The sequence below is a fragment of the Anopheles gambiae genome, chromosome 3 (genome assembly GCF_943734735.2).
Source record: "Anopheles gambiae chromosome 3, idAnoGambNW_F1_1, whole genome shotgun sequence".
In the NCBI taxonomy this organism is placed as follows: Eukaryota; Metazoa; Arthropoda; class Insecta; order Diptera; family Culicidae; genus Anopheles; species Anopheles gambiae.
Window position 1 is genome coordinate 756,619 of NC_064602.1, and position 23,936 is coordinate 780,554.

Below are 23,936 nucleotides of genomic sequence, written 5' to 3' on the forward strand. Positions count from 1 at the left end.
GGATTGGAGAATATATAACAACACAATATAGCTGCAAGCAATAGAAAAGGAAAGCAGAGAACTGTCAGGACGATACATATTACAGCAAATGCATTCGCAAAACATTTAACCAAGTGCGGTAGAAGATGACGCTGGGAATGCAAACAATGGTGCATAAGCATCGTGTATGCACCAGCGGAGGAAAAAAACAGACAAGATGAGTAAAGAAAAAGATTAAAGAGGATAGGGGCGGAATGGGCGAGCAGCAGCTTACAAACACAATACCGACTAAACGAAACGGTGGAAAGAGAAGGGGAAATGAAAATGAAACAAATTTACTGAAATTATTCTAGATACTGAAAGTAATTTAAAACCAGAGAAATAAAATTATAAAATAATTCAAAACAACCTTTCGGACGTTCTTTTTTCTCTCGTTGTATCTTATATAACAGTATCTGTACCATGTGACTATCTGCCAGCAATCTCTTTTATCCAGCTCATTGTCATCTACGTGCATGTCTGCAATTCGTCCAAGAAGCAGCGCACTTCAAAGGACATCTTCAACTCGTTGAGTGGCTGCGTCCCTTCGTCGTTTGTCTATCATTCGCTTTCAAACAAAATCAGTACATAGGGGAGCGCGAAAATCCACTGACACTGCAACAACTGCTTTTTATCCATTGAAGGTACTCTCTGCACTATGTTTTCCTTTTCTTTTTTGTTCTACCCTCCTCCATTGCTTTATCAACTTTTCGCCATTTTAAAAGTGCGCTCCAAGGAGGAGGGAGACATATTGTTCTGTGAAAAGTCCTTCCAAACTGCAGCCTTGCCGATGATTGGGGTAGCGTTTGCACGATGATGATGATGATGATGATGGTTCCATCTAGGGACAGGTTGATCCATCCACCTACATGTCACAGTCGATTGAAGGCAACTCGAGGCTGCCAAGCTCTGTGCTGCCAACCCCCGGCTCGCGATAGGAGTGTTGGTGAATAATTAAAAATCCATTTCCTTCGCCAGCCAACTGTTACAACCGGGGGAAGAGTGCGCGAATCGTCGACACTGGCATGTTATCCGTTCCCTACAGATACATGGGTGGCCAGTGTGGTTAAGAGTGGCGTAGTGTGGTACCCCACTCGGTGTCTTTTCCAGGTGAAAGCAATTTTAAGTGCAAAGTCAATATTGTACCTTCATTTTTGCAAACGATTTCATTCTTGCCATCTTTGCTTGCTGGTAGGGATGGAACCATTAGCGAAGAATGTCTATACCGTGCTGATGTCTAGGGACGGATGTAGAAGGTATGGAAAGTCAGGTTTAAGATTGCATAAAGATTTATTGATCGGATTTTTCTGCAAAGTTCTTGCTTCACTTTCAATGTAATGGAATAGAAAACAAATTATTTGCATTCTTAAATAGAAAAGAAATAAAAAGGATACGAGGATGAAAGTGAGAGAACGTCATCGAATGCGTATCGCGGATTGCATACACTGCGGCGGTAAGTGCATGCGGGTTGCCTTCACATAGGCGCAACGTTCGAATGTAGTTTTGTATGTCGACTTGAAATCAGCGTTAGAACTCAAACTTTTCGTTCTTTCTCTAACAACAAAAACTGAACTAAATTCAATAGTACAATTATGAGCTAATGCAGCATTTCCACGCTTTATTGTGCATCATCGTTGGCAATACATTGAGATTTACCAGTTTGCCTTATTGTACCAACTCTAATTCCCTCTCATCATTAAGCATACCAGCACAGTCGTTATTTCTATAAAATCTAGTAAGTAAATTCAGCAAATAAAAAAAATGGAGAAAGGCAATTCACCGAATCTGCTTCGCGCATACGCGCACATCTCCAGAGGTACACTAAAAGCTTAATCCTACGCACTACTGCTGTGTGTGATTTTGTGTTTCTTTTGGTACTAGACAATACTTCCGCAGCCGTCCTGGAACTGGAGCCGAGTCAGGAGCAGCTTACTTTGTAGTTTCGTTGCCCAAATCATCGATCACTTCTTCGGACGAGATTCGGTGCGGTCCTGGACCTCGGACACGGTTGCTTACCTCCGCAAAGCTGCCCTTAATCTCATCCAGCGCTTTGCCGAGACCGAGCTTGATTTGGTTGAATTCCTGCGTTACCATCGAGAGTCGGCCCAGGAGGTAGTTCAGGTTGGAGTCCACTTCCGTCATACGGTTGGTAATGAGGGAGACCTGCAGTCGAAAGAAAAATGCACATTTTGAGAAACAGATCAGATTGCTCTGGCAAAACATGATCTCACACTTACTTTGCCCTCCATACTGTCCATTGTGTTGAGTGTACCGTTGACATAGGTTTCCGTTTGCTCCTGGAGACGATCCAAGGCTTGCTTGCTGGACGAGATCTCCTGGTACATGATACCGATCTGACGCCACACCTGGCTGATCTCCGTCTCAATCTTTGAGCTGAGGTTCGTGAGGGCACCGTTGTGATTGTCCAGAATCGTAGCATCGATGGCATCGAAACGCTTCGAAATGGTCGTATTGAGGCTGCCCGAGTTAGCCTTAACCACGTCGCCAACCTCACGCATGATCTGCATTATACCGAAGTCCATGCCGCGCTTGGCATCCAGAATGTCCTCACCAGCCTTCAACAAGAACACCGACAAATGGGACATGGTTTCGTTCATGGAGTTAAACTGATCCTTGGCCGTGTTGTGGAACGCTTCCGCCGTGGTCAACTCTTCTGTCAGCGTCTTCAATATGTCGTCCACGGATGATTGCAGCACCTCGTTGTTCTCCTTGATGCGGGTGGCCGTCTTCGTGAAGCTCTTATCCGATGCAGTCAGCACCTCCAGACGCATATCATTGATCGCTTCCAGGGTTTCGTTGACCAGGCCTTGGATGAACTGCTTGTCAGGTAGCGATGATGCATCCTTGCTCAGCGAGTTACTGCTCGAACCGTCCGATGCCATCGAGTTGCTCAAATCTTCCAGACGGCGCAGCACCTTGTCCTCAAACTCCACGTTTTGCGTTGCAATGACTGGACTGGTGAGGTAGAACTGAGACAGCTTCTCTTCCATCTTGGAGATGATCTCGTCCGCCGAGGAAAGCTTAGAGTTGACCAGTTTTTCCGTCTCCTTCAGCAATTGCCGATTGACATCCTGGGAAATGGGAAGACAAAGTAAACGATAATTTTTTGGAACAAGCGAGCAAAATTATCGATGGTTTACCTCCGTGGCATCACGATCGCTCTTCAGCTCGGCCAACTCCCGTCGCAGCTCCCGTACGGTAGCTGCCACTTCGTCCAGCTTGCTTGCTACACTTTCATCGTCCTCGTCTCGTACCGATCCGTTTGGTTCCCGTGGAGCCATCTCCGTCAGTCCCTTCAGAATGCCTGCCAGAGACACGTCGACCTCCTTTTGCTGCTGGGCGAATGTAGCAATCTTGTCACCGTGCTGTAGTAGAGCGGTTTCAATCTCCCCAGTGCGTCCCTCCAAACGACTGATCATGCCCGGCAGCGGATCCAACGCGCGCAGATTCTTCTGCACCGTGATCAAGCTCTTCTTAACCTGCTCGGCATGGGCACGTTCACGTTGCTCGTGGCGCTCCAGCTTGTTGTCGAGCGTGTTGTAGGAGTGGACCAGCGACAGGATGGCATCTCGGATCTCTTGGTTGCTGTGTGCGATGATCGTACGAGCATGTGAAATGTTACTCAGTTTGTAGTAAACTTTCACACTGGTGTTAATGTTATTATTATCGTTCAAAATAAACACTATTGTTCAGAAAACATTTGGCACTAATCCAACTAAGCTAATGCCAATTCCAACGTCGTGAACGGTAAACAACCATTCTTGATCGATGGTTGCCTTTAAACAAGACATTACAAGTATTATTTATCCAATCGTATGTGAGTGATAACTCGACTTACGTCTTAAACGTACAGCGCAAATGTTTCCAAATATTTAAACTCAGCTCGATTGATAGACAACTAACGCGCCGTCCAAATGGAACGCTCCAAACTCCAAACGATCGCCTTCCTGTTTACGGCTGGCAACAAAGAGACATGCACCGGGCAAACCTTTCTCGCTCAATAAACATCACTCTACGCGAGACGTAAATCAGTGCGAAATGCAGTAAATATAGCAACCGGCCATCAGCGACCTCAGAAACCATCCCGAAAAGGTTCCGTCTCCGGTCGTAAACGGGCATGGTGCGCACCAGCGGCATTGTGTCTTCTTGCAGTACGCAATGCATCCCATCCACTGCGTAAAACCCCGTACGCTAGATACGCGTGAAAATAGGCAAAGCAAAAAACGCACTCAATCAAGGCGTGAAAGATGCATGTGCAAATGGAAAAAGGGCACCGCCGTTCTGGTTTCGCCAGATGCACCGACTCATCGCGCGTTTCCAGATGCAAGACGATCTCGTACGGCGCGCGCAAACCCATAACATCCAAACACGACCGCTCGGAAAATATCTGCAGCAGTCAGTGTACAGGCAGCAGTAACAGCAGCCAACCATGGCGGTTCTGACGTTTTCGGGGTTAAGTTCCACCAATTATGATCAATTATGGTAACAAATGGCCGCTGTGCCGGCACTTTGGCTGCCTGCGCGGTATTCGTTATCGATTAATGGCTGCGCGTCGCTCGCGAGGCCTGACTTTCTTTGGGCCGCGACCGCGAACAGCGAGGTTATTCTATCGTTCGGGTTCATTGCCATCCGATGATAGTGAAACCGAGAGTGAGCTGTGCGCGGTGGCTGGTGGGCCAGTTAACTGGTGGGGTCAACTACACGCCAAGACATTGAAATTGACCCTTCCCGCTCGGTCCGAAGGCTCTGAGACAGTGCGTTTGATTGTTTGAGCTGCCAGGGCCAAAAAGGAACCCGGTCATTAGCACGGGTCTCGCTTAAGAAAGGGACTTCTTTTTGGCTGTTTTTTTGGTTGATCGAGCCAATACAAAAGGGTTCAGTGTAGCCAATTTTTTGGCACAAAAAAGACTCTTCGTAAAACGCAACATAAGGTCCATGTACTTACGTAACTTCGGTGGCAGGGTGGGCCGCACCAGCGGCGCGGTAGGACACGGTGCTTAGGGCCAGCAAGATCAGCCAGCAGAACTGAGTCGTCATCGTCATCGGGTGTACGGGATACTGACGGCAATGCTGCAAATGGAATGGACGAGGGAGAAGAACAATTTCATTTCCATTAAAGACTTTTACACCCGCTTAGCGTGTTTATCCATGGCAGATCGTGTGGGGAGATTGCATCGAGTGCTTAATGCATGTCATCTGGCACAAGTGTGAAGGACTTCGAGGACGTCGAAGCAGTACAGTGGAAGAAGAAAGAATCGAAGAAAGGAACCCAACATTGTTGAGGAAGCAAATGGAACGTATGTGGTGTTCGTTTAATTTCGTTTTCAACCGACAGACGATAGTGGAAAGGCGATCGAGACGATTTTGTCGTCCAATCAATAGTTTTACGATAACAGTCCGTTTTTAAAACAATGTAACTCTGCTTCTAGGAAGTCTACATGCTCTATTTATGCAATGAGTGGCGTCACCACAGCCCTAATGCCCGATGCCCGCTGATTAGCGTAGACGCCGCACGGACACAGAACATTCTTCGTTTCCTTGTTGATGTTTGCTGCTTCGAGCTGGCTCGGGCGGCTCGAGCTTTGTTTGAGGTCGGCTTTTTAGCCTCAATGCGTATGATGATAAATTGCTTTTAAATTATTCAACATTTGCAATCGATGTCTCGGACGATTGCTTGCTGTTTGCCCACCAAGTGTCCCTATCAACCGATGAGCTACACTCGTGCCTGATTGACGGCTGTCGCGTAGTGTCTATCGCGTTTTATTAACGTTTTAATTTAATCGTGAAATATTGAACCCCATAGCGAACCTACTGGCAATGCAAAATCGCTCCCTTTCTCACAGTCAAGGTGTACATAAATCAGAACTTTATGAAAGAAAGTTCGCCATTCTGACCTTCTGAGGGATCTGGTTTTCGATGCTACCGGTCTCTATCGTCCTCTCCTCTCAAGCGTCGGTTTCTTGACTCACTCCATTTCAACTGATAATCGATGTGCGGTTTGTTTAACCTAATGTGCTTCGAACTTAGGCCGTGTACAAAGCCACACACGGACAGGGAAAAAACCCCAAAGAAAACACTTGATCTCATAAATAAATCCATTAACGACGGCAGGCACAAGCGTTTGGCGGCAAAAATTTGATTTCATCTCATAAACAATCTCAACAAGACTGCGAGTGAGAAGGGGCATATGGTGTCCGATCGTGGCTGAACAGCGCCCAGAATCGTTTCCATTGATAATTCGAAACGTTTCCCATTCTAATCACGCCAAGCTCTTGTGTGACTTATGGTAGCTGGTTCGACGTAAATGTCTGTCTGTTTAGTTTTCTAATGGGATTGCTTTTCTTTTTCTCTTCGGGATAAAACATGACCCCCTGCACAAGCTGAAAGACACTTGATCCTAGAGACACATATGCACACACAAGTGCTGACAGAGAATACAAGACCCGGATCGTATTTCTTCTGCATTGCATTGCCCACTTGGAAGGGAACGTTACCAGCAATGGTCGCTTAGGTCGCCATCACTTTAAAGCTAATTGATATTTGAATAATAAAAACCTTTAAACAAAGATCACTTCCTGTGGTGATCCTCCTTCGCTGTGTCTTGAGGTGAGACTCCACACGCTAATACTAGATAAGGCTCTGATCACACTCCGATGCACACTCTGCCACTGTAGCACAACACCTCGAATCGATCAAGACACGTCTGGACCCTGAGCCCAAGAGGCGAGCGATCCGATCGTAACGGAAAACGGCAACTGAATGAACGAAGGATGTTGCCGGTTAGTGCGCGAGACTTACGCGTACGCATCGCGCAGTTCTTTGTGCCCGCGATCATCTCCCACGAGACGAGTTTACTCTGTCTTTCTCCCGCTCTTACACTTACATTTTCTCTGGCCAATGTTTGAGAATGTAGCGTTACATGCTGGGCGGAAATAGAGGGTGGCCATATGTTAGTATGGACAGAGACAGAGAGAGAGAGAGAAAGAGCGAGTGGGTATGTGTGTGTCCTCTTGTGTCCATTTGCTGTTTGATCTTTGGCTGACATGTGTGAGTCGGTATGAAACATGGGAGGAAGAAGGGCGAAGGATGGAAAGGATGCATCGATCTTCTCGTCATTCAGAGATCATTGCAATTGCATGTCCAGGGGCCGGAAACAATAGCAAGTTTTTAAATGTAAATGCAAATTTTCCACTCACCAGCCATTCAACAGATGATTGTTGGATTTGTTCTGGTACTGTTCGTTAATGCAAGTTTAATGCATTGCACTGCACTGTAACATGAGTTGCTTGTTGCTAGAACGTGACGGTATCAGCTTCTCACGATCGCGGCCACTACTTGCAGGCTATTAATGAGCCCGTCCCAGCGCAGAAGGGCATGATTCTACGTCGTCGGGGGCAGATTTTACACCGCCGTTTGTGGTCCGACCCGACCCGCATAGACGAACGCAAAGAGCTTTGTTTACTTGAAAACCCTCCCTCGACGATGGATTTTACGGCTTTTATATCCCTACACTGCACATCATGGGATGTGCATCTGTGTCCGAAGGAAAACACATGTGCACCTCTTGCTGGAATTAGTGAGAGACGAGGTGAAGAAAGATCGGGATTGTGAGACGCTTCGGAGTGGAAGATGTTAGCGGGTGTGATCCTTCCTTCTGTGTGTTGATGAAGAAGTAGCCAACACCACATTTGCTGTAATCGATTCTGGAGAATTGATCGTATCAGGGAGTGTGCTGGGGTGTTGGGGATGATGATGTTTATGTAGCCTTGTGTAGATGTGATGACCCTTTTCGGTGGTTTTATGCTTTTGCGATGGGCAATTGAAGATGCATCGTTAGAGGCAATTAGATGAAAAATTTTTAAAGACGTTCAATGGCTGACGAACATAAGGTAAATGGTTTAGTTTAGTTTAGTTGGTGCGCCCTTAAAGAATTTGCTAAATCGACTCAGTGTTCATTAGTTGTGCTGTAGATTTAACGGCCGTACCACGTGGTCGTCCCACTGTACTTTTTTTTTCTACTCATTATAATGCAGTAAACTTACCAATCTACGTAGCATTGGTTTTCTTTCTTTTTCCTCATGTGTCTGATATTCATGCTGAATTGTTATTTAAACTGCATATTTTGGAAAGCAAATGGTTTTTTTTCATTCCAATTGGTACGAAACGGTACAACTTCTCGATGAGATAGTATAGTTTCTCCGCCGCGCCAGCTAGCGTGGCCAGAAATACCAATTTATCTGTATTCCTACCGATATGCCTACCGATTCACAAATACAATTTTCAGATCAGTAGTTCAGAAAGGCCTCATTCGTGTGACCGCTATGAACCAAATCTAATTCATCTCCTGGAAATGAATAAAGCATGTAATTTATCGTGCCGATTAGCACCCCCCCCCCCCCCGCTCAACACTTCAAAACATACCGAAAACAATCGACAAAATCTAAAACTCCTGCCGAAAACGACCGATAAAATTTGAATTCTCCTACCGCCAAAAAATCTGGCCACACTGGCCGCGACTTCACAACACCGCGTTGACAGCCCGTTTGTTTACGTTCTTTTCGTTGGTCTCGTGCTCGCCCCGATGGTTGCGCTCGGCGGCGAATTTCCGTGACTTTGGCTGGTAAAAATGTTCCGAATGCTTAATTTGCGCAGTCTAGCACAAAGCAAGAACCGGCTGCTCGCTCACAAAAGTGGAATCGTGCGTGTGGACGCCACCAGCAGCGTAGTGTACTGCCCGTTCCGAAAAGTGTCCCATTTATGTAATCGGGAGCGAGTGCACAGTCTACTCATTGCACGAGGTACGTACCGTTCCCGCAAGCGAAGAGAAAGTGAAGAAATGTGTCGGTGGGGGCCAGTTTTGGTCTCGGTTTCCAGAAGAATCTACCTTCCCAAGGTGCAAAGGATTATTACATCATCGCCAGGAAAACATGTGCTTGCGCGATATTGCGTTTTTATTTTACGCCGCGCGAAAGCGTGCAATTTGACAGATGCACACTCCCCATTTCCCCCCACCTCACCCAGAGTCGGCGCCTTACAACCGTCGGAATTCGTGATGGTAAACAAAGTGACCTCAAACCGGCATTTTTTTGGTCTTATCTCGCTTTCAGACAGCACAGCCGTGAACACAAAACGCGTCCACTCGACCACACCGTCGGCAGAGATTGTATCGACGCTCGGTGGCAAGAAGGCGAAGCGTAGGCGCTCCAATGACAACAAATTTACCGAACTTCTTGCAGGTAAGCATCGTGTACACCAACCAGATTCTGTTTTTCTAAACAAAACATCTTTCCCCTTTTTAGTAAAAGATGGCGAAACCAAAGAAACGAAAGCAACGGTCCAGAAGCTCAAGTCGAAAAAGCTGGCCAACTTTATACACGGCCAGATAGCGATTGAAGCCTGCTCCAGCAGCACACCGTTGTCCGCTTACTCTACAAACAGCGACGAACTACCTCAAACGAGTAAGGCAAGCGCCACTCCTAGCCTTCCCACAGATATGTCCCATTGGAACTTTGAGGAAACGCCCGTCATTTACATTGGCGGCGAGATGAAGGAGACGGACATATCCCCAGACGTGCTCTCGGAGATCATCGAAAGCGTGCAGGTGCTGAAGGAAATACACCAAAAACGGACACTTCGTGTGAGTGGAGCGCTAGCGCCACACGACGAACTAGACCCGATACTCGAGGAAGAAGCCGGGCTGCTGGAATCAGAAGCGGGACTCGCCGAGGAAGCTGAGCTAGCCTTTGAGGATCCGGCAGATTTGGCTGGCACTGTGAATGCAGCCGGCAGCTCGAGGAAGACAAAGCGTGGAGATAAACAACAGCAGCAGAACCTTGATGGTTTGGAAAAGGGGAAAAAGTTTTGCTCAAAGTACTACAAAACCTCCGAGATAGAGAGTCTTGCCCGGCAGCGCAGCTTCCAGATGACACTGAACGCTTACCTCGACATCTGCATCACGACCGGCATGGTAAATCGGGCGTACGCAACCACGCTCAACTATCGCCACAAGCGCAAACGCCGGGAGTTTGACGTTGGCACGTACAATCAGCTGATTCATGCGTATGCCGGTAAAGGAAACTTTACGCGTGTGAAGGAAATTGTGCGCGTTATGGGCGAGGACACGATCGTAGCGAATGCACAAACGTACGCAGGTATACTGGAATGTCTGGGACGATTGGAACCGACGGAGGAGGTACTGCGGCAGGCGAAACTGTTCGTTGATGAGGCGCACCGAGCCGGATACTCCATGAACGCAATACTCGATCAGAGCAAATTTGCGTACGATCAGCGTGACGTGGTGTTGACGCTCTGTCGTCGATTGGAACCGGACTATTGCCCCGAGTATCGGGCACCGATTCTGACCTACAACAATCACCTGCTGAATGCACTAAACGCAAACGTGTTGCCAATTGGAAGACAACCCCCGGTGGACGAGATTTGCGCTGGATCGGAAATTATGACATCGAAAGCCGGCTTCCGGAGGGAGGAGCTGCAACAGATGGCTCAGCAGCAGGTGGATCTGGAATTGAGCGGATACTTGACGGTAAAAAGCATCGAAAAGTTTCCTCCACCAACGGAGCAAGTTATGCAGTATGTAAGTATAAGAAAGCAAGGGATTTTTCTACGAAATTGTATACATTCTCCACCGTTTCTTCCACCGACAGCGCAAAGAACTGGAGGAATTGAAAAAGGTTTGGTCAAAGCAGATCGCAATGGCTTTCCACCGGGACTTTAACACCCTGAAAGCGATCACGGAAACCAAATCGTCCCGTACGATCAATCTATTTCCCTACCTGAAAGCCCTCTCGGTGTCACAGTACACGGAGATCCTACTCGACGAGGTACAGATGCTACTGGAAGGCTCGGACACATTCAGCTTTGTAATGTCACACCTGCACCGGGAGCTGGGCCGCAAAGTGGAGTCGCGCTACCACGTCGAGCAGAAGCGAATGAACGGAGTGCTGGGAAAGACGTGTGAAATTTACGACCGGTACACGGCCGCCTTGGCCGAGGGACGATCGAGCGACAATCCGAGGCAGCTGTGGCAGCGGTTAGTGCACGAAACACGCAGCTCCGGCCCTAGCATGGACATACAGAGCGTGGCGTGGCCCAAGGCGGCCGTGATGGGTGTCGGAAAGTTCCTGTACAACATTCTCAAGTGTGACTTAAAGATCAACGTGAACGCGACGAACAAAGCGAATCGCAAGGTGAAGCTTGTGCCGGCGTTTTATACGCTCTTCCGGTACGAGGCAAAGATGGCGAAGGAACAGATTAAACCGCACCCGGTGCTGATGAAGCTGTACAGGAAATCACAGCCGGATACACTGAAGTTCGACGTAAATCTTGTCCCGATGCTGTGTCCGCCGCAGCCTTGGAGCACTCCCCGGAACGGTGGCTACATTCTAGCCGAGTCGGATCTCATTCGATTGCCCCATCAGGCGCACCAGCAGACGGAGCGTATCGATGACGCAGAGCCGCAGGATATGTATCCAACGCTCGATGCGCTGAACCAGCTGGCCAGCATACCGTGGGTCGTCAACGGGCAGATACTGGACGTGATCGTGGAGGTGTTTAACAACGGAGGCAACGCAAAGCTGGACGTACCGGAACCACCGTCCTCGTTGCCACCGGTCACCGAGACGGTCCCGCGGAGTGAGATGAGTGGGTACGAAAAGTATCATCTGCTACGAAAGCGTCTCTACCATCGGCGAAAGCAGGGCGACATGTATAGCTTGTGGTGCGATGCGCTGTACCGTCTCTCGCTGGCGAGTCACTATCGGGATAAGGTGTTCTGGTTGCCGCAGAACATTGACTTCCGGGGCCGGGTGTATCCGATTCCGCCCCATCTAAACCATCTCGGGCACGATCTCGCCCGCTGTCTGTTGGTGTTTCATCAGAAGAAACCGCTCGGACCGGATGGTTTCCGATGGCTGAAGCTTCACTGCATTAATCTGACGGGGCTGAAGAAGCGTGACTCGGTGGAGGAGAGGCTACGGTACGCGGATGAGATAATGGACGACATACTGGACTCGGCCGATCGACCGCTGACGGGGCGAATGTGGTGGAGCAACTCGGACGAACCGTGGCAAACGCTCTCCTGCTGCATGGAAATAGCGAAGGTGCATCGATGTGCCGATCCGGAAAGTATGTATTGGAGGAAGAAGTGATGCAGTTCCGGGCAAACAAGTAATTTCCCATTTTCTCGTACTTCTTGTAGAGTTTGAAAGTGGCTTCCCGATCCATCAGGATGGTTCCTGTAACGGATTGCAGCACTATGCCGCGCTGGGTCGCGACACGCCCGGTGCGATCAGTGTCAACCTGGCGCCGGCCGAGGTGCCCCAGGATGTGTACAGCGCAGTGGCGGCACTGGTCGAGGAAAACCGTGCCCGCGATGCGCAGAACAACGTGAAGGTGGCGGCCGTGCTGGACGGTTTCATCCGGCGCAAGGTGATCAAACAAACTGTGATGACGACGGTATACGGCGTGACACGGTACGGCGCGCGGAAGCAGATCGCCCGCCAGCTCGAGTACATCGACGAGTTCCCGAAGGAGTGGATCTGGCCCGCCTCGAGCTATCTGACGGTGAAAACGTTCGATGCGCTGAGCGAGATGTTCACCTCGGCCAAGGAAATACAGGACTGGTTCACCGACTGTGCCCGGTTGATATCGGCCGTCTGTGCGCAGAACGTGGAGTGGGTGACGCCGCTCGGGCTGCCCGTCGTGCAGCCGTACAATCGGGCGGATCGACCGGTGGCCTCCAGCAAGTCCGCCCAGCTGCCGGAACACTTTGCGATGGATTCGTACGAGAAGCCCAACATCATGAAGCAGAAGAACGCGTTCCCGCCCAACTTTGTGCATTCGCTCGATTCGAGCCACATGATGCTGACGTCGCTGTACTGCGAGCGGGCCGGGCTGACGTTCATCTCCGTGCACGATTGCTACTGGACGCATGCCTGCACTGTTCCCACGATGAACCGGGTAAGGAGAATGGGGGTCTTGCTGGGCGATGTATGTATTCAAAATTAATCAATTTCGTATTCCGATTGTGCACAGATTTGTCGCGAGCAGTTTGTAGCGCTGCACTCCGAACCGATTCTGGAGGATTTGTCCAAGTTTTTGGTACAGAAGTACAGCTACGAGGAGAAGTAAGTGTTCGAAAGGGCTTTAAAGATCGTTGGGTGTTCGATATTAATGGTCCACGTTTGTTTCTTAGTGAAATCAGCAACGATGGTTCGGTAATTGATCTCACCAAGCGCAAGCTGAACCGCATCCTGCAGCAGTGTCCCGATAAGGGCGACTTCGACCTACGCAAAGTGCTTGATTCGGTGTACTTCTTCAGCTAGAAAGCAATCACACGCGCCAAACTTAAAGGATTGGTCTAGTCAAGCCGGATCCCAAAAAGAATCCCAGCTCTCGTGCGGATGCGCGGTTCCGACACCGTGTGGTTCCCAGGATGCCCAGTATTCCTATGCCTAATGTCCGTTCGCTTCCCGCGCATACTTATACTAGCCATTGATGGACCGGAAAGGTACACATACGCACGGCCTCCTCTCCTGCCCCAGTGAGTTTGCCAGTTCAGCGAAGTAAGTTTATTTTAAAACTTGAATCAACCGTTGGACGCGCGAGGACAGTTTTTCAGCCGTTGACTATTGTCAACGCATGTGCTCGATAGGTTTAGTTGTTTGATTGGTGATTTTTGTTCATCTGCCCGTTAGATAGTGACGCAGAAAACCGGTTAAAGCCATAAAGAAGTGTCTTTTTTTAGGTAAAAAGCCTACCCTACTTCTATGAAACAATTTTGAAAGAAACGCGAGGCAAAGAAGTCGTCCTAAGCATCGATACATTTTCAGTTTATTGTTGTACATCAATTAAAACAGTTTAAAGACGGAAGTGACTGGAACGGAAACAATAGAGCAAAGCTGTCCTCGGTGTAGCCGGTCGCACACGAGGACACACGATTAAAGCTAAAACACCTATAGACACCTAAAACACGTGCAAAGTACATCACAAATAGTATTTGAACTAACACCACGCCGGGCAAAAACAAACCTCATCAGCCTAATCGAGCGTTTCGATGCTTTGCCGCAGCTGGGCGAGCGACTGTTGCGCCACGTTCGCCAGTATGCCTTCCGGTGTGGCCGGATCCTCCCAGTCGAGGATCGCGCCGCACTCCTCCAGTATTTGGGCCGCCTCGTTGAGCTGCTGCTTGAGCGACTTGCCGTCCCGCTGGTCCTCGCCCCGCGCGAACGCCGACTGGGCGAGCATAATCAGCGGTGCGTGCAGCTCGTACAGTATCATTGCCCGGGCGCGCGATTTGCCCGGCTCGAACACGTCCAGCACCCGCAGGATGCTGCGGCACAGCTCCACCTTCCGCTCGAGCAGTACGTCCGGCAGCTCGGCCATCTCGTACCCGGGAATGCGCCCGTACAGCTCGATCAAGCTGTGCCGGATGGAGGTGTTGATGAAGTGCAGCGGGTGCAGCACGCTGCGGTACTTTTTGTACACGGTTTCGTACGCCTCGAGCCGGCCCGCCTCGTACTCGAAGCAGGCAAGCTCGTCGATTTCGTTGTGTATCGTCATGACGGCCTTCTGGACGGCGGCGCCGGACGTTTTGAACCCACACTGGCCACACTTCCATTCGGCATTTTCATCTAGAGAGCAGAAATACGTTACAAGCGAAGAACGGTTAGTGATGCAGACCAGAGGACCTGGGGCGTGCCTGCTCCTTACCTAGTGGATCGGTGGATGTGATCAATCCTCCGCTGCATTTGCTGCAAAGCAGTGTGCTAAAGTGCGTGCCCAGCTCGGTCGGATCGAGACACCGGGTACAGCGGCATGTGAAGAACTTGCTCGCCTTTAAGATCGATTGCCGCGCGACCGTACCGGTCAGTGTGTACGTGTAGGTCGTGTAGAGCTTGTCACCTTCCCTCACGTCCACTGCAACACGTGCCACCATCCTGCAACGAAACGGAGAAAAGAGGAACAGATTCTCACTCAAGCAGCTCCGAAGAACGAAGATCGGGTGGAATTCCAAACAAACATTCCGCAAGCTCCGTTGCACCTTACGATGATCAAGCCGCATCAAGTCGCGTGTGATTGTGTGACTCCGAGCATGTTTCTCTCGCTCGCTCCCGAAAACGGTGTAAAATCTATTTTTATTGTAACCCTAAACCGCACCGGGTGCACCACAAAGCCGGCCGTTACTGTGCGCTCGCTCGAAGGTGGGAAGATGCTGCTCCCCGCAGGTCAGGGATCGAATGCTTCATCGTGTTGAAACAATGTGTGTGTAAGGGGCGACCTGAATACGGACGGCTGCTACTACATTGTTGATGCAGATCGATGCACACTCACCTGAACCCATTGCTCGGATGAATCGAATGCACCACATTCGGCACACAGTTGTGCGCCATGATCGCCAGCTGCGGATACAGACCGCGGCAGCTGTACCCGCTCCCGGTACGGCCCTCGAACGCGTTCACGTCCAACAGTCCGATCGCTCGCTGCACCAACTCGGCCGAAAAGCGCTTGCCCAGCCCGCACGGACCGCGCAGAAACGCCACAATATTGTTCTCGTCCACCTTCCAGTTGGCGCCTTCGCGCCGTTCCGCGTCGTGATACTCCATCGGTTCGATCTCGCGCTTCCACCGTGCCTCGTCCGCCTCCTTCGCCAGCAGCACCCTGAGCGGCGTTATGCAATCGAGCTGTACACAGCCGGCGGTTGAGTCTTCCACCGGCCGGAATCGAACACCGTTCGCGGCAAACACCTCACACTCGCCCCGATGGTACACGAGCTCAGCGCCGCCGGCACTACAATCCTCGCACAGGGGCCAACCACACCGCGAGCAGCGGGGACCACCCTCACCACCGTCCACCGGGCAGCAACATTCCAGACAGAGCGGCGGACTGTCCAGCTTAGGCCCGACGGCGAACGGCGTCTCCTCGAACAGCAGCTCGCCCGCCTTCAGGTCGCGCGCTGCCACCCCGTACCGACCGAGCTCCGGACATTCCAGCACCTTGTAAGTACTGTCACCCATTTATTCTGTTTCTGTTCCCTTTTTTTTGTAACACAAACACAAGCAACACACACACGCACAAACACTTGCTAAGACCGCGTGGTTTTTCACCGACGGTAGTTTCCCGCTTGCTAACGAACGAATTAATGGCGCACTTCGGGCCCGGCGTGGTTGCATTTATAGATTTCGGGTGCTCGCTCGTCGCTAGCGGCCACTGCGGCACCCGAACGATCGGTTGGACCCGCACACACGGTGGGTGATGATAGTGGCAAACATTTGGGGGATCTCTTGATCTTAGGGATAAAGGAGATTTTCTGAACACGTTGAAAAACAAGTTTAAGTAAAATGCGTCATGCAATGAGCGAGTTCTAAAGTAAATGATTGTGTTTAAAACATTAAAGAGAACGTTGTCGATCGTTCAAACTCAATTAGAAATTGGGGCGAAAATCATGATTTTATCATTTTTATTTTGCTCCAATATCCGGATTTTATTGACCCTTTGGTCCAGCGATTCCTCCCATCGTGCAAACCAGCCGGGCAGGGAGCCGAGACACAACATGCTTTTCCGCCCGAACTGTCCATGTTCGGGACGGCGTTCGGGCATTTTGTGTTTGTTGTTTCGCGGTGCTATTTTCACTGCTTTCCCTTCACCCTTCACCCATTCGGCACCGTGGCACTGTGTCTAAGTGGCCGTTCGGTGGGTATTTTTAACCTGATCCAAAAACGATGCCGAGCCTCCACAACCAACCACCCGCGACCGGCCCGGCATCGAAGGGTGCATCGTTCGATTTGTCATTATTTGCAGTTTTCCCCCACCGCTGCCGAGGGGCTTTTTCCTTTGTAAACGGAAACGAAAGATTCTAGAGTAACCGAGAAAAGGTAGAATCCGTTCTAGAAAGTGGCCGAAAGCACACAACTACATAGTTTACGAGCGTCCTTCACGACTACGCGGTAATACTACTGGTTTGGGGGCTGTTTTCTGTTGATGTTTGTGATGTCGCACAGTGGCTTTTTCCTCCGCAACATAACAAACAAACAACATGTCGATCAGTCGAGAACATCGAACGGGAACATCATGTCGTGTTTCTTGGTCTGTGCTCTGTGCGTTCACGTGGAAAATGGCCAAACAAGTGTTGGATGATGGTAATCTAATTTGACGATCCGAGGGCCAGAGTGTTCCACCATGCTTCCCCAACGATCCACCTGGGAGATGTGAGTCACTGGGAAGCAAGAATTTTCTTCCCGTCTGCGGTGCGTGCGTAACGCGAGAGTCGTACGCGCATGCGAACGCGTGCCGTTTCCGCGTACCGGGAAGGAAGACGGTAAATACACTCCCGAATACAAGGATGTTTGTGGAAAGCTCAGATTTTTAGGTTTTTGTAACTTATTTATCAGTTATTGTATTATGTTTATGGTAGGGAATTTGAGGGCTACTGTATCATTTTAAATTAGTTAGTTTTACATTTGCATTGCATTTTCCTTACCAATTTTCCAATCAACCCAATCGCTCCTTCGCTGAATGCAATCTAGTACGCAATACGATCGCAATGCGAAACGTTGCATGCAATACTTGTACGCAAGGCAACTTTCCACGTTGAAGCCAGTTTCTCATTGTTTTCCTATCCAGTAACCGTATGGTAAGGGAAAATTGCTTCGTGTTTAGCTTTTTTTGTGTATTTACGGATTGCTTTTTTATATACACTCCAATTCAAACAAATTGTAAGCGCGACGGACTTCTTCCACTACTACGCGACGATCTCGAATCGGCCTCAGCAAACAGGAGAAACAGAGGTGGTCGTTACGCTCTCCCCCCGGCCGGTCTTCGTTAGCATACTTCTTTCTAGTGTTCACTGGCAACATCGCCCTCTCCCTCGACCGTTTTCATGCCAGTTCCGACCGGTCCGTGGCGTCTTTCCCAGATCATGCGATGCTTCTGCTTCATGTACGCCGTCTTTGCGTTCGCATAACCACCGAGATCACCATCTGTGGGCGAAGGAAGGAAAACGAATAAATAAGTTTTGTGAGATGTAAAAGAAACAAAAACATAAGCACTACTTACACTTGATGAACCAGTTCTCGGCCGCCTTTTCGTACGTGTCCAGCAGCGAACGGCACTTGCGCTCATGGTCCGGCTGCTCGTACAGCACGCAGTCCTCGAAGCGTTGGCGCAAAATGGCTAGAATTTCATTGTCGACCATCCTGTGGCAAGAGCGAGAAAAGGGGGATGAGAAACAAATAGAGTGAAAATACGTTCACATTTATCAAACCCGCAAATGTGGACGGATTTCAATTACAAAATGGAGAAATGAAATGCACTTGTAAGTGCTTTATTTATTGCACATCTTAAACGGTCGTTTGCTGGTCTGTTTGGGGAGAATTGAAACAATTTCCCTAAATGGGTGCCGCATCATCCCCCGCGCGTGGTTCAAGTGGGTGGATGAGAGAAAATCGATCGATTGTTACTAGGGTTGTGTGAAACTGTCTGCTCACCGTACCAGACAGATAGTCTCCATTAATGAACAAGATAAAGAATAAATGAAAACAACTTTCTCAACATCGTTTATTTTGACCATTTAGTGGATCAATTTCAATCAATTTCGATGCTTAATGGGTGTGTATTTTTCGGAACAACACAACACAACATCATCCACATCACGTACTCAATCAATCAATGGACGCGAGATTGACATGAGCAGATTTATCAATTTGAATTGATACATTAGACGTAGGTAAACAAGCCGCCTTCATCCATTCCATTAGAAAAGAGTGTATTTAAGGCGTATTCAAGCTAATTAGCTGCGTTTGTGTGCCTATTTTTACAAACCACCAGGCTTCTCCATTGCGTCTACTAACAACACACTCCTTTACCCCATTGTACAAGCCACCAGGCGGCTCCTTTCGCTTTTATTTTTCTCTAAATAGCACAGCAACAACCCCAAAAACAATAGTAACAATAAAACAGGAAACACTCCATTACTAACCCCAACAACAACGCGCTTAATAAGGTTGTCCCGTCGAAACACACGGTTGGCGGAGATATAAATATCTTTTATTTACATTGTGGCCAGCAAACAAATTCGCACACCGCACCACCCGTTGTCGAAGCGATCGTCGTGTTCGACGATTGTGGTTGGAAAATGCATTTGTTTATGTGTTCCAGGCTTGCTCGACCGGCCTTTGCACTTTGCTCATCTGGAACAGGTTGGACATTTTGCTTCTCCCACCCAGCGCGTTATGGAGACGTGTGTGTGTTTTTTGTTTTTAGTTGAAACAGCAAACTCTGGTTGCAATATATCGTGCAAAACTAATTCGAATCACGCGTGTAAGGCAAAACGCGGCGACCATAAAATATTTGTTTGCCTTGTGTAGCAATTTCCAATAAAAAAAAGGGGAAGCAGGTCTTCTCATCATTGTAAGACTACAGAGTTTATCATGATAATTAATATTGATTTTTTGAGTTGTCTCACGATATACATTTTCGGAAAATTGGCCTCAAGTCAAACAAAATAACCCTTAGCTGACAAAAGCTTTTTTTTAAAGTCCATTAACGACAAATGCTCATAAGAAATAAGAATCGCCATGTTTTTGGTACGTTTATTGCTAAACCACGGTTTTTCCATTATTTAAAAACAAATTCACGATGAAACTTTCATCGCGAACATCGAAGGGTTGATCGTTAACCTTTTACGATGCGCTCTCGCTCAGCACACAACACACAACACCAATCACGGCAGACGCGAGGGCATCAAAGAACCAATTAATTAGAATATCTATAATCTGTCAACGGCAACCGATCACTTCATTGGTGTCGCGAGCTGTTGCAATGCGCCGATCAACGCTGAGGGAGACTGGCGGACAATTTTGGCAACATTCACACACAGTCGAGCGATCAGAGAGTAAACATACACAAATAAACCGATGCTACTACGGTGGGCAGCAGTGTCTGGCGTGGTTTTGGTTGTGAGGTGCGCAGGTGTCTGTCGTACCAGCTCGTAAGTTTACATTTGACTTCCCTCCCGCAAGCATCACGCACCCCTGCCCTGTCGCTTGCAAACATAAAACAGATGATCTTGACATTGTGTACGAAGGAGTGTTTATGGAGTGTGGGCCGCACCTTTCCAATGTGGTTCGAGGGACGAAGGTTTTTGCGCGCGATCAACGCCTTCTTAAAGCGAGCTTTAAACACCTTCGATCGGTGAAATGGATTTCCGGTTGCGCTCATTGAACCGGCAGCAGAGATTTAGTACCTTTCAACCTGGCCACCACAACACGCGGGGCCGGAGCACTTGAGATTTCAAAGGCAATTGGAGGATCGTTTGCGCAAACCGAAACCGGTGAAATTGCACGATCATCAGCAAGGCCGCCCCATCCCCAAACGACGCGCGCGGTGGTATTGCTTTTTATAGCAATGGGAAAAGGGAAGACCACTAACGAACGATACCAAAACGAACCCTTTGTGAGGATGCGCGTTATCGCCAATTAGCTTCTACCGAAGAAGGAAAGCCATAATCACCCTATAAATACGGGATCGGTAGTATTGAAGTAGTAAACCGCCCGAAGATCGGCGATCAACAAAGGGAGAAAGGTACAATGTCCGCAACGATGGGAATCGTTTTATCGTTTGTGAAAGTAAGAATCTTGTTTCGTGGAGCGTTTATTACGATGCTCGGTGCGCGCACATTGGCTCAACTTTCAATTTAAAAATGGTCACATAATATGAAGAACAATCCTAAGGAATTACATTAAAACATTGTCGATCGTTCACAACAGTCGACAGTCGAATAATTGTCCAAAATGGACGTTAATTTTCTTCTCTAAAACTCCATTCTGACCATTGCCACATGGCACATTTGCCTACAATGCACGCTTTCCCCAGACCATATCGATTGAGGCGATCTCGTATTGGCAGCGTATTGGCCATAATCGATTGAAAACTTCGTACCCACATACACACACACACGATCAGTGAACAGCGCGCACCGAATACGGATCGGTCAGTCTTGCTTCTCGATTCCATCCAATCGCACACGACTCGTTTCGTCCCGGGCAACATCATACGACGACGTGTTTGATTTAGTGGCGTTGGCTCATCCAACTACCTTACCACACCCTCCTTTTATCCCTCCCAAGCAAACCACACAGCCCGCCCCAGATACGATGGGAAACGCGCCCAACCCGAAACAATACACCAAGTACAGCAAAAACACGGCCGAGGTGCGGGTGAAAAAGTGCATACCGGTGCAACGGGGCATGTTCCGGCTGGGCACCGGCAACCTGTTCTATCTGATACTGATCAAAATCTTTACCATTCTCAACAACATTGTCAACAAATGTCTATAGTGTCTGGTGTGTGTGTGTGTGTGTGTGTGTGTCTTTGATTGCGCCGCGCCGTGTGTGTGCTTCGTCTTGTATCTGTTACTGTCTCGAGATTCATTCCGTTCCCCGTCCGTTCGATAGCGCATAGACGGACGCTGGATGCGGAAAGTCCCGCTGCTGTTGTGTCCAAAACGTCCCAAAGCTTTCTGTTTCATCACTTATGTAGTAGGGCAGGAGGGATGATGATCATGATGCGATCGCGATGTGAACATGTTTTCGTACGTGACCAAACCACACACGAACCATCGCACACTGTTACCGTTTCCTGAACAGCTCATAAATATATTAATTTCTGCGTTTATTTTTATGGCCACCCATCTCAACAGTGACGAATCAGAGCTCATCAGCGATTAAAATGGAAAATGTGGCAGGCAGAAAGGCAGAGAAGAAGGCCGAGGCAAATTATGATCGATGGCTAATGGATTGTGACTGGATGCACAGCCAGAATCAGAAATGCCAACTTGCTTACGTTCCCTCTCTGCCGCCCTGCGCGGCCATCCCTGGTCCTGCTGTTACGGTCGAGCTGCTGGGGAGTACAGCGTACACGGCGCCGTGCAAGTGTTTTTTTTCCTGGGGGTTTAATGCTACATGTGGCGGCGCGAACGCCGTTCTCTCCGATACCACACAGCGGTTTGGCGTTATTTTCGGTGATGTTTACTTTAGCGGGTCTTGATTGAGCTAGACGAAAGATCGACGAAAGAACTACATGTGATTGCTTATTAGCATTATGTGTGTTATGTAAGGAATTTTCTACCAAATATACAAATTAAAATCGCTCTCCATTGTACGTCACGCGGTACGTGCAGGCGAATGCGCGTTGTTTGATATTTAATCGACGCCCACGTGTGCAGATGGTGCATCCGAAAAAGTCAATGGTGATTGCTTCTCAAAAAATGCAAATTAAAAAACGGGAACACAGGGAATACTCTGAGATGTTGGCTCGCATTAAAAACTTTTCAGTTGGCGATTGATCGATCAAGAACTGGCCAATTAAATGATCAAATGATAGGATAAAATGCCACCAAGAAGCCGACAGAACTGACAGGAATGCGCTATTCAAACAGTCTCAATCGATTGTTGTACTTTAGACTGAGTTTTTTTTAAATCCCCTTTTACTCGTGGATTTCATCATTAATGGGATCATTCTATCTATTCAGTTACCAGCTGAAACTCTGTTAACTCTGTCCGGAAAGGCAAATGAATTAGCCAGCTTGGGAAAACAGGTAATCTGAATGTGTCCTATGTTCTGGCTGACTGTTTGACCATCAATGCAATAGGAAAGAATATTCACACGCCCAATTTTGCACTGCAAAGGTGTGAACATTTCTTTCGGTACTGTCACTGTTATTGCTTTGCATGGTTCTGGAAGGTCAACCTTATAATGAGATCTATTTTCAAATATCCAGCTCCACTAGAATCTCTTTCCTCACACACCAATATTCAATCATACACACTGCACTTACTTGTCGCGCTTAAACTGTTGGTTCGCCTCGAAAATGCAGACCGCATCGTCGGTGTAGCACTGGTCGATGGAGGGTACACGGCGGAACTTCTGGTGATACCACGGGTACGTTTGCCGGTTAGGTTCGACGATTTTCTCTGCAAAGAAAGGCAAAGGTTTGTTCAGTTGTTTTGAAGACGTTAGTCGGTTTGTCGGCGTCCGATGGCTGGAGGTTAGAGGGAATTATGTAATGGACTTTTCGCATGCCAAACTACCGCACATTTTGTTGCATTTTCGACCTCATTGTATCGTATTTTTGCATATTCGAACTAACTTATCTATTTGGAATGCTCAGTTGAAATGGAAGTCGCGATATTTATCGTTATTAGCCGGAGAAACAATATGTTTATCCTTGTTCTACATACTCACCCCGGAACCAAGTTACGGGTCCATCGATGGTGGCTTGTACAGCGTTCAGGAAGCTGTCGAGCGGGTTGCGAGCTGGAGCCTCCGGCATTTTGATTGATCAGCAAATCCTACAAAAAAAGGAAGATCCGCACAGTTAGTAAAGCACGATAATTTAAGCGAAATTTGCAAAACATACACCAAATTACCAAAATACCGAAAAATCCGTAGTGCTTTGACGGCTCGATGTGCGGACGATCTGTCAAAGTTCGGCTTTCTTCGTGAAATGTCACTTGTCGCTACATGTGAAAAAGCTATATAAATACGATGCCAAACAATTTAAATTCGGTTTGTGGTGCGGAAATACAGCCGTTATATTTTGCGGTTTTCGGATATTGATGATATTTAGCGATTATTGAACACTGCTTCAATAAGACGTATTGGAGATGTCAATTCAGACCAAGTACTTGTTATTTCATCCAACGGGCTCGCTTTATCAATTGATGATTTGAAGAAGCATTTTTACTACTTAGCTCCTCAAAAGGATAAGCATAAGAAGTAAAAAAAACAAACAAAATGAAATTGAAAGTCATATAGTTTTGATAAATGTTGTTTTTACTATCATATGAGAATTGTTTCTTTATTTCATTGCAATTACACCA

General features: G+C 48.2%; 4 protein-coding genes and 1 long non-coding RNA gene across 7 annotated transcripts; 2 read left to right on the top strand and 3 right to left on the bottom strand.

The window, feature by feature from the left end:
* Positions 1-1,603: 1,603 nt before the first annotated feature.
* Positions 1,604-6,879, bottom strand: LOC1278187 (uncharacterized). Of its 2 annotated transcripts, none has more exons than XM_061656681.1 (5): positions 6,595-6,879; positions 4,985-5,109; positions 3,180-3,624; positions 2,256-3,110; positions 1,604-2,181 (listed from the first exon to the last, which is right to left on the bottom strand). In XM_061656681.1, the coding sequence occupies exons 2-5, from the start codon at positions 5,080-5,082 to the stop codon at positions 1,948-1,950; spliced, it is 1,632 nt and encodes a 543-aa protein (XP_061512665.1). In that variant the 5' UTR covers positions 5,083-5,109; positions 6,595-6,879; the 3' UTR covers positions 1,604-1,947. The 2 variants fall into 2 exon arrangements, with proteins under 2 accessions (XP_061512665.1, XP_317737.4); XM_317737.4 differs by having other exon boundaries at positions 3,180-3,684; positions 6,595-6,814.
* A 1,685-nt stretch (positions 6,880-8,564) lies between these two features.
* On the top strand, positions 8,565-13,811 carry LOC1278185 (DNA-directed RNA polymerase, mitochondrial). The gene is made up of 7 exons (XM_061656682.1): positions 8,565-8,837; positions 9,147-9,275; positions 9,339-10,633; positions 10,704-12,183; positions 12,257-13,017; positions 13,093-13,184; positions 13,253-13,811. Exons 1-7 carry the CDS (start codon positions 8,666-8,668, stop codon positions 13,380-13,382), a joined length of 4,059 nt encoding a protein of 1,352 aa, XP_061512666.1. The 5' UTR covers positions 8,565-8,665; the 3' UTR covers positions 13,383-13,811.
* A 51-nt stretch (positions 13,812-13,862) lies between these two features.
* LOC1278184 (SET domain-containing protein SmydA-8) lies at positions 13,863-16,205 on the bottom strand. 2 transcript variants are annotated; one of them, XM_061656684.1, is made up of 4 exons: positions 15,391-16,203; positions 14,770-14,996; positions 14,089-14,690; positions 13,863-14,022 (listed from the first exon to the last, which is right to left on the bottom strand). In XM_061656684.1, exons 1-3 carry the CDS (start codon positions 16,071-16,073, stop codon positions 14,098-14,100), a joined length of 1,503 nt encoding a protein of 500 aa, XP_061512668.1. In that variant the 5' UTR covers positions 16,074-16,203; the 3' UTR covers positions 13,863-14,022; positions 14,089-14,097. The 2 variants fall into 2 exon arrangements, with proteins under 2 accessions (XP_061512668.1, XP_061512667.1); XM_061656683.1 differs by having other exon boundaries at positions 13,863-14,690; positions 15,391-16,205.
* A 1,499-nt stretch (positions 16,206-17,704) lies between these two features.
* LOC1278183 (NADH dehydrogenase [ubiquinone] 1 beta subcomplex subunit 10) lies at positions 17,705-23,593 on the bottom strand. The gene is made up of 5 exons (XM_317733.4): positions 23,474-23,593; positions 23,299-23,405; positions 22,892-23,027; positions 18,112-18,251; positions 17,705-18,035 (listed from the first exon to the last, which is right to left on the bottom strand). The coding sequence occupies exons 2-5, from the start codon at positions 23,384-23,386 to the stop codon at positions 17,893-17,895; spliced, it is 507 nt and encodes a 168-aa protein (XP_317733.3). The 5' UTR covers positions 23,387-23,405; positions 23,474-23,593; the 3' UTR covers positions 17,705-17,892.
* On the top strand, positions 19,926-22,239 carry LOC133393189 (uncharacterized). The gene is made up of 2 exons (XR_009766008.1): positions 19,926-20,044; positions 21,755-22,239. It is a non-coding gene; the product is annotated as an uncharacterized LOC133393189 (long non-coding RNA).
* Positions 23,594-23,936: the final 343 nt, after the last annotated feature.